Raw genomic sequence first — 15785 nt, forward strand, 5'->3', positions numbered from 1 at the left:
TATTATTTATATGATATTATAAATATACTAATTATTATGATGGTGATAATTGAAAATATTAAATGATATTGGTGTTTTAATAAATTTTTATGTATTTATTTAAATTTATAATTATATTTAAAATAAATATAAATAAAAAATATTATATATCCTTGGCTCAACGAGCCGGCTCGTTCAGATCGGAAAATTAGTGAGCGATCTGAGCTGAGGTTTTTCTGGCTCGTTAGAAAACGAGCCTAACGAGCTGAGCCCAAAACGATCCGAGCCAAATGAGCCGAGCCCAAAATGATCCGAGCTGGCTCGTTTGACACCCCTAGTTTACACACACGTATATATATATATATATACACACATACATATTACAATATTTTAAATTTCAATATATAGCCGACAGTTTTGGTAATTTTGACACTCTTGCTGTCTTGAAAAGGATTTTCATTCTTTTGAGGAAGGTGGGGCAAAGTCGGAAGGGAACGAGAGAAAATGTGGTGAAATTAGGGTTTTGATGTATTCTTCGTTCACTGCATACGGATTGAGCTTTGAGCAGAGAGATTTTTTCGAGTGAAACCATGGCTAGTTCGCTTAGTCCTTCTTAAGCTCCGCGTAAAGTTTTCATCTTTCGTGTTGGTATGCGTCTTCCCTATTCCTTTCCTCGAGCATTCGGGTTTGATTTCAAGTTATTTGCATCGGTGTGATACGGTTGAATCGTCGTATTGGTTTCAGTTAGGGTTTTGGGTTTTTTGATTAATGGGAGGTTTTGGTTTTGGATTAGTTGGAATAAAGGTTGTGGTTTTGGTTATTTCGGAAGCAGGTGACTGGAAAATGTTTGGTTTTTCGTGTCGTAGCATATGATGGAATATATTTTGAAGTTTTTGCTCTGTTTATTTATACAGAATGGTCTATATATGAACAATTCGGATGAATTCGTAGAGCGTTGTTGCTCTGTTCCTCTCAAAGTATGAAAAAGTGCATTTTTTTTCGTTATGGCTCGATGATTGTTGCTGCAATTTTTATATATCTTTCCCATGTAGCTGAATCATGTTGTTTCTCTCCGTCTCTTTTGTGGCAGCTTAGTTATTGGCCGCTGTGCGGTTACTCTGCCTTCTCAAAGGAGTGCTGAAGCAAATTTCTATCTCAAAGTTTTCTACTTTTTCATATGATCCTCTGGTTAAATATGTCTAACTTGTTGGATATGTCAATTAGGGTAAGTTGAAGCATTTTGTTGTTGTGATGGATAAACCTGGACCTCAACAACTGTTCCAGCACTCTTGCATGGAACCTGGATTTGGAAATGAGTCTGTCTCTCAGGGTTTTATGCCCGAGCAAATGAGCAGCATGAATTCAAATGCCCGACCTTCCGTGTCGAATGCTTCAGATGCTAGGCCGGGGCTTAATTATTCAATGCAAACAGGAGAGGAATTTGCCCTCGAGTTTTTGCGAGACAGGGTAAATTCTCAAAGGTCTTCGAATGCCCCTACCGCTGGTGACGTGAATTACACCACAGGTTATTTGGAGCTAAAAGGCATTCTGGGCATCAGCCACACAGGATCTGAGTGTGGTTCGGATGTTTCAAGGTTGAGTATGGTGGAGAATGGAATGAGGGAGTATGAAAGGACAAACTCTTCCCTTCATGAATTCGGGAATAGACTTGGGCATATGCAGCCAGGACCACAAGTTTCATTAAGTAAGGGTAGTAGCCAAGAGAATTTACATGGGTATGCGTCTTTTTCAGTGTCGGGTAGTTTAACAGCAAAAATGAAGGTCCTTTGCAGCTTTGGCGGGAAAATACTTCCACGTCCGGGTGATTCAAAGCTTAGATATGTTGGAGGTGAAACACATATCATTTCCATAAGAAAGGACATATCTTGGCAGGAACTCAAGCAGAAAATTCTTGTTATCTATGACCAAGCTCATGTTATGAAGTATCAGCTTCCTGGGGAAGATCTCGATGCTTTGGTGTCTGTTTCTTGTGACGAGGATCTCCAGAATATGATAGAGGAGTGCAATGAGATGGAAAACCGAGGGGGTTCTCAAAAGCTTAGGATGTTTCTGTTCTCCATTAGTGATTTGGACAATGCTAACTCTGGAATGAACAGAAGTGGCCGTGATTCTGAGTTCCGATATGTTGTAGCTGTAAATGGAATGGACATCGAATCAAGAAGGAACTCAATGCTTCATGGGATGGAAGGCTCTTCTTCAAACAATTTAGCCAAGTTGGATGCAAGGCACTCTGAGGAGACCAATGGTGGTGCTGGAAATGTTGTTGGAGTTCCTACTTCACAGTTAATGGGTATTGGTTTCCCGCCATCCTCTATTCAATACTCTCAGTCTATTCCTCCAAGTTCCTCACTTCAGTATTCTCTATCTATTCCACCACCAAATACTTCACTTCAGTATCAGCAATCCATTCCACCAAGTTCCACTCTTCAGTATTCCCAGTCCATTCCACATAGTTCCTCACTTCAGTATTCCCAGTCTGTTCTGCCAAGTACGTCTTTTCAATATCCACAGTCTATCCCACCGAGTTCGTCAAGTTCCTATGGAATATATCCCCCGTTATATGGGCATGTAGTTCAGCATGGAGAAAGGGAACTGTTTTCAGTACACCATCATCAGAGTTCTATGCCTTTCCAAGGGGTTGTTAATCAGCAGGGCGGCTGGACTGAAGGGCAGCCATATCCTGGCACCACACCTCAAAACGCACCAATGCTTGTGAAAGAGCTTAACGTAAAACATGATACAGAATTTCATGAAGGTGTAGAGCCTGAAAACTCTCATCTTTTGGGAACCGACCACCAAAATCCTGCTCAAATGGGTGATGATGAGGTGAAGAGTAACAGTCAAATTCTAGAGGCATCAGTTTCCACAGCCGTACCTAACCAAGACTTGCATTTACTCCCCCCGAGAAGGGATACCCGTCAGAACAATCCTGTGAAGCCTGCTACCTACCGTGATGCCGTTACTGCTGGTCAGGTTCCTCCTGCATCTGGTGATAATGACCAGCTTTCAACATCAAGTGGTGCCTGTGGTCCAGCTCACATCGACTCGGAGTCAAATTTGATCGACCTTAACTATCCTGAACCTGTACAGCCCCTACAGAGGGTGTACCGTTCAGAGAAAATACCCCGTGAACAGTTAGAATTGCTAAATCGCTTGTCGAAGTCTGATGATTCTTTAGGTTCTCAGTTACTAATGTCCCATTCACATTTGAATGCTGGGCAGCAAGATCTGGAAAACGAATTGGATGGCAAGTCACGTGAAGATTCTCAAATGGTTCACGATGTTACCCTTCAGATGCACAAAGATGTGGACACAATTTCCGAGGAAGTAAGTGCATCGGATGAAGCCCTGGACTCTGGGTCGAGGCATAGAATTCCAAACTTTGATACTGCAAACAGGGGCAAAATCTTGAATACTCCAGACATTGAAACTGAAACTCCCGGTATGAGCCATGTAGACTCAATTGTGGATCCAGCTTCTTCGGGTGTGGCTGCTTCGCAGCAGGGAGATATTCTTATTGACATCAATGATCGATTCCCACTGGATTTCCTTTCTGAAATATTTTCAAAGGCAATTTCTGAGGATACAACCGGTGATCTTCAATATCGGCATGATGGAGCTGGTTTAAGCTTAAACGTGGAGAATCAAGATCCCAAAAATTGGTCATATTTTCAGAAGCTGGCAGAGGAGCAGTTTAGCCAAGGAGATGGTTCTTACATTGACCAAACTGGCTCCGGCTTTCCAGCTGAACTTAAAGATGGTGGAGATATCTCTAAGTTACACCACATTACGCCAGTGACTACAGCTGGCATTTCCATAAATCTTACTGATTCACAGATGAATTTAGGTCAAGATTATGGGGATGATAGTGCTGCTAGGGGTAGGGTTGGTGATGATACCATTCCCCCTGATCACAAGCATGGACAGATGAAGGTCATGGAGAGTGAGGAGTTCAGCGCTATGGTGGAGAATCTCAGAACATCAGATTTTGATAAACAGGTATCTGTTTGTTGATATTCTGATTCTGGAAATTGGAAAACCATGAGCTTCATTAACAGGCATGTCTACTTGTTTATAGGATGAAAAGATAGAATTTAGGCAGGCTGGCCTTCCTCCTCTAGATCCATCTCTGGCGGACTTTGATATCAATTCCTTGCAGGTAAAACCAGGCCGAGATTCACACTGGTTTCATTTATGTGCTTGCATTTAGCCTTGTCTTTTCGCCCGTATTCCTTGTGTTTGTTTTTCTTTGCTATGTTTCTGTATATGAATTTTCGGCTTCTACCCATATCTACTCGTAATATGCTTGAATCGACTTATTTAAAACTTACAAGTCACCGGATTGATCTGGTCGTGCTGTTCTAAAATGTCATTAGATTATAAAGAATGATGACCTTGAAGAGCTGAAGGAGCTTGGTTCTGGTACTTTCGGCACCGTGTATCATGGGAAATGGAGAGGATCAGACGTTGCCATCAAGAGGATAAAAAAGAGTTGCTTTGCCGGACGGTCATCTGAGCAGGAGAGATTGGTAAAGTGCTTCTGACCATGTTTTCTGCATTGTCATTTTAAGGAAAGATCTTTTGAGAATGTCCAAATCATTGGAAATTGCTTCTGTCTTGTTCTTAGACTGTTGAATTCTGGCGGGAGGCTGAGATTCTTTCGAAGCTTCATCATCCGAACGTGGTGGCATTTTATGGAGTTGTACAAGATGGACCTGGAGGAACATTGGCTACTGTGACAGAATACATGGTTGATGGCTCTCTGAGGCATGTTTTAGTCCGCAAAGATAGGTAAAGTTCAATAACTTAGACTTTAGGCTGTCACTGTTAATACATTTCTTGATGTAAGAGATCTCTTTTATCATTTGGGTGGTCAAATTTTTAGGTACCTTGATCGCCGGAAGAAACTAATCATTGCTATGGATGCTGCGTTTGGGATGGAGTACTTGCACTCGAAGAATATTGTCCACTTCGATTTGAAATGTGACAATTTACTCGTAAACTTGAAAGATCCTTCTCGCCCTATCTGCAAGGTAATGAAAACACTATGGTTTCGACCCCATATGCACCGTCAGATTCATAGATGTCGTCTTTTCAATGAACACGACCCACCCTGACCCTTTTCTATTTGTGCCATTTGTCATGTGTTGACACTTCCCGTTTGTTATTTTTATTTTCAGGTTGGTGACTTTGGCTTGTCGAAAATCAAGAGAAATACGCTGGTATCTGGCGGTGTTCGTGGAACCCTTCCATGGATGGCTCCAGAGCTTCTGAACGGCAGTAGCAACAAAGTGTCAGAGAAGGCAAGTTTACAACTTTTTTGAACTTTTTTCGTGATGCACCTTTAAAGGGAAACTCTTTTGCATTTCCTTGCACTACATTCGAGATCCAAACTCTTCTGCAGGTTGATGTATTCTCATTCGGTATCGTCTTGTGGGAGATTTTGACGGGAGAGGAACCTTACGCTAACATGCACTATGGTGCCATCATAGGTGAGTTTTTTTATCAGTTCAAAAACCAAATCAAAACCCGATGTATGTATGTATGTATATATGTATATATATATATATATATATATATATATTAGTTTGGTGCATTCATTTTGTAGTATCTGCAAAAACTTATGGTGGGGAATGGCGGAAAATGCAGGTGGGATAGTGAATAACACACTGAGGCCAACGATACCGAGTCACTGTGACTCGGAATGGATGGAGCTTATGGAGGAGTGTTGGGCTCCGAATCCGGTGGCCAGACCTTCCTTCACCGAGATAGCTGACCGTTTACGTGTCATGTCCAATGCAGCTTCGTCCAGCCATACCAAAGCACACGCCCACCACAAGGCCTCCAAATGATACAATAAACGGTAGAAATAAAGGAAGAAGGTTGCTTTTTTTTTTTCATGTGAAAGGGAAGAAAAGGAAAGGAAAGCCAGTTCTCATTCTTTCTATTTTCTGGGTTTATTCCACTTTGGTATTTTAGATCAAAGGAGGGAGAGGGAGTTTCTTGATCCTTTCTCTTATTCTTTTTCTTTTACCCTTCTGAAAAAACAAATGAAAAAGGAAGAGATATTTTTTTGGTAATATATCAACATTAGATATCATCTTCTGTTTTCACATTTCTCTTTCTCTTGTGCAAGTGTCCCCATGCTTTTTTTCACATTCAAGAAAGTTGCCAACTTTGGTTGTGTGAGATAACATTCATCAAGAGTAATAATGTCAAAAAGGGTAATGCATTCAGTTCATCGTTGATTCTCTGGCCAGTGTGAGCTTTGAAGCTTTGTTGAACATTTTGAGCAAATAAATCAAAAGCTGAGGAGGCAGAAAGAGGGAGCTGCTAATCAAAATGCAGCTCAGTGATAGATTTTCACAAAGGATGCTCTCATTCACTCTGGTTTTTCTGCAGTTTTTCGCTTTTTGCTCCGTTTCTTCAGCAAACCTTTCTCTGCAAGAGTCTTTCGTTTCTGTTTCCTCCGGTCCTTCACCTTCTCTTCAAATCCTTCATCCAACATCTTCATCATTGCCACCCGTTTTGCTTTCGACACCTGCAATAGTCAATCCCCATAAGGATCATGTTCTTGGTTGCAAATGGAAAAAGTGACACCAGTAGGAACAGAATCTATCCATCAGGCAATGCGGGTTACTAACTAGGATCAAAAGCGTCATCATCATGTTCCGAATGTCCATGACAATAACACATAGATTCATTCCCATTTGTTTTTTCAAGGAAAACTAGAAGGCATGAGCCTCAACTGTAACAATAACAGAGCGGTTAAAACAAGATAAGAAACTTTCATGCATTCCACAGTGAATCCCTCTTACCCTTGTGACTTCTGAACTGTCAGTGATTTCTTTATAATTGTACAGTTCTAGTTGCTTTCCAAGCTCAGCTTCTATTTCATGGATAAGATCCACATCAGTCTGCAAAGAAGATTTTAATTTAGAGACACCCATGAATATGAACTCGAAAAGTCCGATGCTTTATATAGGTACAGAGATGCTATTTACCTCGGTGATAATGCTAACAGCCAGACCTCCTCTCCCAGCTCTAGCCGTACGTCCAACACGATGAACATAATCTCTCGGATATCTGCCACATGAGATTGCAAAAACCATGGTTTTGATATGCTTTTCAGTACATTACTACATTGGTAAGAGAACTATTCAACAAAAGTTACCTCGGGATATCATAATTGATGACAAGATCAACAGTAGGGATGTCCAACCCGCGACTGGCAACATCTGTAGCAAGCAGTATCGAAACTTTTCCAGACTTAAATTTGCTAAGGGCAGAGAGCCGTTTAGACTGAGAATTCAAAGAATGCAAAGCAGCATTTTCTACTTCAAGCTCTTCCAACATGAGACTTAGTCGTCCACATGTCCTGCTTCCATGAAATCCGCGCAAAACAATGTCTAAATCAGATCCAGAAACACCGGTCATGAAAAAAAAAGATATCCGTCAACATTAAATTAATAATACAGCACGAGTATATGACACACGACCTGCATGTTGAGACAAATATCATGGCAGAGCGAATACCCATCTCTTCCATTTTGGACAAAATGTGCACAAGATACAATTCCTTTGCATCTTTGTCTATGAAAATGTACTGTTGCTTCAGAGTGTCGACTGTCCTGAGACCTTCATAGGCTTCATAGAAATAAGCCTTGTTTGCAGAGAGTTCCAGCAATGTCTGCAAATTACTCGTCATTGTTGCAGAAAACAACAACGTCTGTCTAGTTTTAGGCAAACACTGGAAGATTGCTCGCAATTCCACTTCGAAACCAACATCTAGAACTCTGTCTGCCTCGTCCAAAACTAGAAACTGCCAAACACAAAACCAGAAACACATCGTGACTTAAGAATCTGATATATAAGCCTCAATGGCAGAAAAGTTGAAAACACGTTGATTATCAAAAAAACCCAATTGCTTATTCACCTTGGTTCTGGAGAAAATAGGAGGAATATCTGGATTTTGTTCCAGCAAAACCCTAATCCTGCCGGGAGTGGTGATGACTACATGAGGTCGAGTCACCAAGCTCCTCGTTTGCGTCAGCATATCCATACCTCCGACAACCGCAGAGCAGCGTAGGTTCAGGCACGATCCCAACGCCTTAAACTGCTCCGCTAGCTGGAACGCGAGTTCTCTGGTCGGCGTCACCACGAGAGCGAAAACACCATACGGATCCTCGGCGAGGCGGTGGAGGATCGGCAGAGCAAAAGCCGCCGTTTTTCCGCTTCCGGTCTGAGCGAGACCGAGCACGTCCCGGCCTGCGAGGATCTTAGGGATGCAGTTAGTCTGAACCTGAGTGGGTTTGCGCATGCCGAGCTCCTTGCACGTTTGCACGGCCCACTCGGCCAAGCCGAGGCCTTCAAACGTCGAGGCCGAGGAGGCGGCGGCGTCGGAGCCAGGGTTAGGGTTCGTGAATTTCTCGAATTCGGGGACATCCTGGTCGGGATCGCGTTTCCGGGGCAGAATTTGTTGCTGGGCTCTAGGGTTTTTGCGGGATTTAGCGATGATGGTGATACCACCTCCCTCAGCCGACGAGGGTTCTTCCATTCTGGAACTGAAGGAAAATCGAAAGTTTCTGCCTTTATGAAGGAAAAAACAGAGATGAATTCCGGGAAACCCAAGGAGGTTTATGGTAGAACAGGATTCAACCTTAAACCCTCATACTGCAGAGAGTAATTATTTATCGGTGTGCTTATATATAGGCAATTTCCTATTTTTTTTTTTCGGTTAGGAATGAAAAAAAGGGTTATGTTCTGCCTTGAAACATTATCCGAACTTTTTTTACGGAAATTTCTATCTATCTATGTCAAACAAATATCTAAATTTTGTAATTTAATAATACAACAGAACAGATTCAAAGTTCTTACCAACGGACAACAAAACAGAGTTAATATGATGCAGACAGAGTAAGAACATATAGAGGATCGATCCTAATGCACGACAAGGTCCTGAATTTGCAACTGCAGATGATTCCTCCATGGCCATTGCTCGGCACAAAGTTTCGAGCTTTTAAGGTGAATTCTCTTCTTCGATTGAAAGCAAGACTCTGACAATGCTGAAAACGTTTGGGGCAGTCAGGCAAAGAACAAGACGCTTCTTCTAGCCTCTGTGAAGAGGGGCAGGACGTAAATCAAGTGGCTGATACCTCACCCGATCCTTGTGAGGCAAAGGTTCCCCCTAACCAGATCAAAATCAATCCAAGAACAAATATCTATCATCAGATTCTGCTACTGTTTTGAGTTTCTTGAGGCGGGTTTAGCGGGTGGAGAAGAGGATGAACAAGACAGTGATCTAATCGTTACCTCGTCGGGATTTATCTGGAACGGCTTCACGAAATCCTCAAACATCACAGGAGAAAGACCCTTCATTTTCTCCTCAACTTCCTACAAGATACAGAGGAGGAGAAGAAAATTTGCTTGGTCAAACTGAATGAGGTTTTACTGTCAGAGCACAAAAGCCCGCGGGACTTCAGGAACTGTACCAATCCGGTTATCCTCGATTTCTCGAGTAATTCTCCCGCGATCAAGTCGAGTATGTGCCTGTTTGCTCTCAGAGCATTCACCGCGAGTTCTTCTGTCTCCTCGATATACTGTCATTGGCATTTAGTATCACATAGTAAATGTATCAATAATTCTATCTACATTTTGGCTTTAGAACTTTGATCCACACACAGAAATTTCAGTCTGAATTTGGTGAGTTTCTGGAGCCGAGAAAAAGATTATTACCCTTGTCAACTCGCGGGTGAATAACTCAGATACTTCAATCGACATATCTGCTGGAATCACATGAGGATCATCCCACTGGGAGCAGAGTAAAGAGTTAACGAACAAGAGAGAGAATAAGAGACTACCCACTAAAGAGAAGGCCACGTGTGATTAAATGCATTACCCTGAATTTCATCAGCTCGCCATCTGGGTTATCAGGTCGATTCACCAGTCCAAGCTTCTTCGTCAGTTGTGTGAGACCTAATCTTGCATTTTGGGGGCTAATCACCATCTCTCTACCAATCTAAAGATATGATACAATAACAAAGAGATGTTAACTCAAACGGGCCACTAAACTCGTTAAGAGAAGTAGCCGTTATTAGGAACTATACAACATCCGCAAGATCACCTTATCAATTCCTTGAAGCACCACTTACCTTGGTTATCTTCTCAAGGTCATCTTTTCCTCCATCAGTGACATCATCGCCAAAAACCACTCGTTCAGCACAACGCCCTCCATGGGCTACCACCATTTGCATCTTCATGTAGCCAAATGTGGTATAACCTTGGTCTACCATGTCTTCACGTGGATAGAAGACAGATATCGCAGTTTCCTGTGCAATTTCGAAGAAGGCTTTCAGTGAACACCCTCTCGCAAACCACACATGTTGAAATAATAACATAGAATTTGAACAAGAAAATTTGGAAACGAACTTTTCCACCGGGAAGGAGCTGAGAAAACGCATGCCAGTCAAATCGGGGAAACAAGTGAGCCAACACTATATGGCCGGCCTCATGAACTGCCAGAAGTCTTTTCTTTTCGTAAGACACCTGATGTTAAATAACTCAAGTGATCAGGAGGGATAGTTCAGTTTCAATGTTACGAAACAGTGTAGAAAAGGTGTCGGTACATACACTTTGTTCACATTTCTGTTGCTCTTCCTCTGTAAGAAGCACACCCATACCCTCTAGCAATTGTTTATCTAACACAGCAACAATGTCTTGCTGATATATCTTCGAATGACCCTTCCTTACCTGTTAAATTATGAATCTGGATATTACTAACTCATGGAAAATGCTTCCTAAGCATTCCATAGGTATGATGGGAAGTTGAGATCCAGCTATAAGTTGACTAAATAAGAATATCACATACCGACATAATCGCTGCTTCGTTAACAAGATTCCGAATATCTGCTCCAGAAAAGCCAACTGTGCGGAAGACAAGCTGAATGTGGAAAAGGGAAAACCCGGAGACGTAACCATGAATCAGTAAATACGGGTGTTTTATTGAGATTTATAGCTCGAAGCTATCAACGATTTTAGACATAAATAACAAAAGCACTACTTGCCTTTGCAAAGTCTACATCATCTGCAAGTTGCTTTCCAGCACTATGAACTCCAAATATTTGCACCCTTTGCTTTGCATCAGGCAAACCGATGTACAAACGACGGTCGATACGTCCAGGACGGACAAACTCAAGGTCCAGTTCATCAGGTCTATTGGTTGCACATATAAATATCACAGCTTGCCTCAAAGAAAAGCGGTCAACACCAGTCTTTTCCTTCCTGAAAGTAGTATGAGAATCTTGATATGCAAACTGAAGAAGCTTTGGGTTAAAGGGAACCCAGTCATTAACCTCAGTTGAAATTAAAAACGAAAAAAGAATAAACTTTCTCGATGTGAAGTGAAACCACTTACTCCCCATCAAGCTGTGTGATTAACGCCTCAAAAGTTGCTCTTCTTCGTGGATCTTTCCTCGCATGCCTACCAGCAATAGCATCTATTTCATCCACGAATACAAAAGCAGGTGCCTGAAGATAATATGTAAAATTATGATACTAATTCAAAATTCTTAGGCACGAAATCAGATCCACTATAATAGCAAATACAGAAGAAAGATAGACATAAGAAGGAACACCAATCAGGTGGTTCACACAATTAGAATTCTAAAATATATAAAAAAAAAATAAAGCTTTTAATTTTATGCACGTAAATAAGAGCATTTACATTTCTTCTTGCAACCGAAAACATCTCATTGATCCTTGCAGCACCACTTTTTTCACTGTCTGTGAACTCTGCACCAGAAGCAAAGACAAAGGGCAAACCACTTTCCTTTGCAAGTGTTCGAGCAAAAAGAGTTTTCCCTGTCCCGGGAGGTCCAGAAAGAAGCACACCCTGACACAAAACAGAAGGAGACAAGATTTTAGACTAGTAAGATTAATGCAAGAAATCCATTTTTCATACATCAATCTGGATGAAGACTATTTATTTACCCTGACAAACTTCACATCTCTTTCATAGTACTGCATTGGGTTTCTCATGTAGATCATCACCTCATCGAGAAGATCCCAGACATCACCCCCTAATACCACTTCCTTATACATTGATTTTGTCTCGCCGACATCTCCAACTGGCTGGATGAGAATTAAAAAAAAATGCAATCAAAAAATGAAAAGAATTGAAGAAAACAAAAAAACTAAGAAAAATGAGGCCACTGATTGTCTGAGTCATGAAAGTTTACCAGCATAAAGTTTTCAGCATAAGCCATATCAAACAGCTGATTGTACTTCTTATAGAGAAAACGTTTTGATGTGATAAGGAGAAGCATGGCGGATTCTCTTATAAACCATAAGATCAGTATGCCGGGTAGAAGTGCGATGACCACTTTCATGACATAATGGATCTGCTTTTTCTGAAGGAGATCCACCTCAACTCCTGAGTTTGAAATCATCTCAAACAAGTATGGATCTAAGGGAATGTCAACCTGAAAAAATGAGAGAAACATAAGATGGAACATAACATCAATCATTTCTAACACTTGACACGCTACGAGTTTCATTTTACTTACAACATATTCCAAAGGGAAACCTTCTTTCATCGTTACATACAGTCTCTTCAGGTCTTCAGTGAAAACAACAGCTGCAACCTGTGAAACAGCAGACCAAAACCACATAATAATAATAATAAGCGTTAGAGCTAGAAATATAATGTCATATCCTAAATAAGTCAGCTTCATATCATTTTCTAGCTACAAATATATATGCCCATCATGGTAGACTTACAAGTCATGCATATTGTCAACAGACATAACTAGCTTACAATGCCTAAAGCAGAACAAGAAAGAGAGAGGTTTAGAAATAGACCTCAGAAGAATCAAGCTTCTGAAGAAAGTAAGTATAAGGAAGTTTAGGACGATATCGCCACCACCTCTTCGATATCCAAAGAGCTCTAGTTCCTTCTGTTTCTGATGTCTTCTCAAGAACATCTTTTCGAAGACTATTCTCTACCTCTTTCATGTCAAATTCAACAACATACTTTGCCTTTAAGGAGTTTAACTGCTCTGATAACTTCTCTTTTTCCAGCATTTCCTTCCAAATTGCAAGCCTTTCACGCCATGTTCCTACACTTTCCTGAATTTCACCTACCATAAAAAGGATAAAGTAATTTCTATCACCAACAGACTAGGTGGAATAGAGATATATAGACAGTTGGAAGAGAATTGAATCCCCATTCCATAATTTTATGTCAATTTCTTCATGGAACAAAACATTCTTGCAGTTGAACAAATACAACAAATCTCTAGGCTAAAGATTCTAAACATTCACATAACAGGCTCTTGTTGCTCTTATACAGGTTAGAACATGACACCGTTGATACAAGAGGCTAAAATTAAACAGTCTAATGACAAACATTAACATTAATGCAATATGATCTTAGCTTCTTTAGATTATGACATGGAGTCAGTAGTAAAGACAGTTTTGGTAAGAGACGAATATGGGATTGATTATTACGCATCAGCACAGCTGGAGAAGATGGTTTAATAATATACACCAAACTTGTGGATCTCAAATTAATAAGGGAGTCATTTGATCTGCAACTATGCAAAGCCAAAATTAACGAGCCAGAACATGCATCTATAAGTTCCATGTAGACGGAAATGCACTAACCAGAGATACCCAGATCTTGGGTAAGTTTTTTCTTTGCCTCGGCCTTAAGCCTATCACTGCTATCAATTATTTGTTTGATGGATCCCTCTGTAGCTTCTGTTTCCTCATCCCATGCTCTTTCTCCAACATAAGAACTATCATGGACAAACGTTCCATCAGGCCCTTCGATGAATCTTCTCAGTTTCAAGCCTTTAGGTGTTGTCTTCCTCCAGATACCTTTCTTAAATCTGCAATGCTAGACAGAATCAGGATATTCTAAAGGTCTCGCAGCAACATCAATAACCCTACAATGGAAGCACTTACCTTTCTATGTTGTCTGGAGATGGCTCAGGGATCAAAGTCTCCATAAATGCTTCAGTTAACTCTCTTCTTTCCTGCTCTAACCGGGGAGCTTGGATCGCAATATAAACTCTTTGACAAGAAAATACCAATGCAAAAGCATATATGAACAGGGCAGCAACACGTTTAACGTCCCAGTTCCTGATGTCCTGATGCAAAATCGTTTCTTTCATTAATTCCCCCGTAAGAAATCACATTTGCTGACTATAGAAGTTTAAAGCTACATAACTACTCCATGGAACTGATTCGGGAGTGTTAAAATTAAATACAATGATACTTTCAAGTTCTAGTATACGCTTTCAGACTAAGAAAACAGTAGCCATCTCTACCCACATTAACTATAAACTTTCGTTTCCATCAATACGATCTACACAATGAAGAGATATAAAACAAATGTTGTTCAGTATTTCTGAAGATATATACAACAAAATCAAATCCTTCCATTGAAGTTTGCTATGTTTAAGAAGATTTTCAGAGATGTAGAGTAAATTGTGAGAAGTGCCAAGAGACTTTACTAAGAAGCTGAAAAAGCCTTACCTTCCAGCATTCCCACTTGTTCCAATCAACAAACCCGGGCACTACCTCAGTCCTAAACCGATTCAACTCGTCCTGACCCTTCTTAGCACCATCTTTAACTCGATCGGAGAACTGATTCGCCTTCGTACTTGCCTCTTCTGAGCCAAACCCAATTTCCTTCTTCACCGAGTCTCCGAGTTTCTGTCGGAATCGCTCCGCCCCGACCCGAAGAGACCGAGTCAACTTCACCCATGAAAACTCACCACCATCCTCAGACGACCCACTTGGACTCTCAGACGCATAGACCCAGAAAACGGGTCTTCTCCGGGAAATTCCCCGTCCATGCTTCACCGGATACCGAAGAAAGCCATGATTTTTTGGTATGTGCTTCAATGGCGTTGAGAAAAAGATAAGAGGATTCGGCTTACATGGAACTGCAGCCTCCATGAGAGAATCCAAAGGCGAAAACAGCTGAAAAGCTCGAGAGACAAAATCAATGCAAATTCGAGGAAATCATCCGTCGGGATTGTGTCCGCAGCATTGTGAGAAGTAGAACTGGATGGAAAAATTGGCACACGCAATCGAACGTCTTTCTTCTTCTTCGACGGAAAGAAGAAGAAGAAGAAGAAGAAGAAGCAGGAGTGTGTTCTCTCTTGTTTGGGGGGTTTGAAGAGGTTTATCTATCTATCAGTGTGATTTTCGGCTTGTTTGGTTCAGGAGAAGAAATAAACCATGGAAATTGTCGAAACTCATTGCTCGAGCCAATTGATTATTTACATGGGCTAGGCCCATCCATATCCTAGGCCCAACAACTTCGGGCCTCATAGTTTTGTAGGCCCAATATCTTCAGGCCTAATAGTTTTACAGGCCCAATACATTGGAGTCCATGGACCGACAAGAACGAATGAGCTTCGCATTTCGGACCGTTACTGTCGTATTTCGGACCGTTGCTGTCGTGGTGGAATCCAAAGAGACTGATCAATGGCAAAATCGTAATTATCTCGAAGATTTTTTCCTTTTTTTTTATTGATGCGTCAAGTTTACGCTGCTTTATACTTCTCGAACATTCCTATTAACCTTTCATCGTCTTCCACATTTTGCCGAAACTCTCAGATCGGTCATATCTCCTTGTGGTTCATCATCGTGAGGTTCCTCCTCTTTTCTCCCAGATTCTCCCATCCGATTTCTCTCAATTTCCCGAATCTGCTCATCTTTTTTCTCCTTTTTGCAGCATCTCTGTCTTTCGGGGTCTCTGCCATGGCGACAAA

General features: G+C 41.2%; 4 protein-coding genes across 8 annotated transcripts in view; 2 read left to right on the plus strand and 2 right to left on the minus strand.

Moving 5' to 3' along the window:
- The first annotated feature begins 401 nt into the window (after nucleotides 1-401).
- Nucleotides 402-6100, plus strand: LOC104812369. 3 transcript variants are annotated; one of them, XM_010539494.2, is made up of 9 exons: nucleotides 402-627; nucleotides 1070-3999; nucleotides 4079-4159; nucleotides 4377-4529; nucleotides 4628-4791; nucleotides 4886-5033; nucleotides 5181-5303; nucleotides 5405-5492; nucleotides 5650-6100. In XM_010539494.2, the coding sequence occupies exons 2-9, from the start codon at nucleotides 1231-1233 to the stop codon at nucleotides 5850-5852; spliced, it is 3729 nt and encodes a 1242-aa protein (XP_010537796.1). In that variant the 5' UTR covers nucleotides 402-627; nucleotides 1070-1230; the 3' UTR covers nucleotides 5853-6100. The 3 variants fall into 3 exon arrangements, with proteins under 3 accessions (XP_010537796.1, XP_019057948.1, XP_010537798.1); XM_019202403.1 differs by having other exon boundaries at nucleotides 1075-3999; XM_010539496.2 differs by having other exon boundaries at nucleotides 1204-3999.
- A 113-nt stretch (nucleotides 6101-6213) lies between these two features.
- LOC104812370 (DEAD-box ATP-dependent RNA helicase 36) lies at nucleotides 6214-8685 on the minus strand. 2 transcript variants are annotated; one of them, XM_010539498.2, is made up of 6 exons: nucleotides 7937-8685; nucleotides 7537-7822; nucleotides 7175-7409; nucleotides 7005-7086; nucleotides 6819-6917; nucleotides 6214-6541 (listed from the first exon to the last, which is right to left on the minus strand). In XM_010539498.2, exons 1-6 carry the CDS (start codon nucleotides 8555-8557, stop codon nucleotides 6383-6385), a joined length of 1482 nt encoding a protein of 493 aa, XP_010537800.1. In that variant the 5' UTR covers nucleotides 8558-8685; the 3' UTR covers nucleotides 6214-6382. The 2 variants fall into 2 exon arrangements, with proteins under 2 accessions (XP_010537800.1, XP_010537799.1); XM_010539497.2 differs by having other exon boundaries at nucleotides 7175-7378; nucleotides 7500-7822; nucleotides 7937-8683.
- A 125-nt stretch (nucleotides 8686-8810) lies between these two features.
- On the minus strand, nucleotides 8811-15214 carry LOC104812371 (ATP-dependent zinc metalloprotease FTSH 12, chloroplastic). Its single transcript, XM_010539499.2, has 19 exons — nucleotides 14539-15214; nucleotides 13966-14150; nucleotides 13663-13889; nucleotides 12859-13136; nucleotides 12564-12641; nucleotides 12237-12479; nucleotides 11989-12129; nucleotides 11723-11890; nucleotides 11414-11526; nucleotides 11064-11280; nucleotides 10868-10939; nucleotides 10630-10749; nucleotides 10429-10545; nucleotides 10152-10328; nucleotides 9899-10018; nucleotides 9736-9810; nucleotides 9492-9599; nucleotides 9313-9393; nucleotides 8811-9187 (listed from the first exon to the last, which is right to left on the minus strand). Exons 1-19 carry the CDS (start codon nucleotides 14962-14964, stop codon nucleotides 9110-9112), a joined length of 3024 nt encoding a protein of 1007 aa, XP_010537801.1. The 5' UTR covers nucleotides 14965-15214; the 3' UTR covers nucleotides 8811-9109.
- A 359-nt stretch (nucleotides 15215-15573) lies between these two features.
- The window catches only part of LOC104812374 (phosphoglycerate kinase, cytosolic), a 3226-nt gene continuing 3014 nt past the window's right edge, over nucleotides 15574-15785 (plus strand). The window contains exons 1-2 of one of the 2 annotated variants that reach the window (XM_010539502.2): nucleotides 15574-15665; nucleotides 15749-15785. In XM_010539502.2, coding sequence (XP_010537804.1) covers nucleotides 15775-15785 — 11 coding nt within the window. In that variant the 5' untranslated portion in view covers nucleotides 15574-15665; nucleotides 15749-15774. The remainder of the gene's footprint in view (nucleotides 15666-15748) is intronic. The other variant, XM_010539503.2, reaches the window with a different exon arrangement.

Source organism: Tarenaya hassleriana, unplaced genomic scaffold, assembly GCF_000463585.1.
Source record: "Tarenaya hassleriana unplaced genomic scaffold, ASM46358v1 Cleome2, whole genome shotgun sequence".
Classification (NCBI taxonomy): Eukaryota; Viridiplantae; Streptophyta; class Magnoliopsida; order Brassicales; family Cleomaceae; genus Tarenaya; species Tarenaya hassleriana.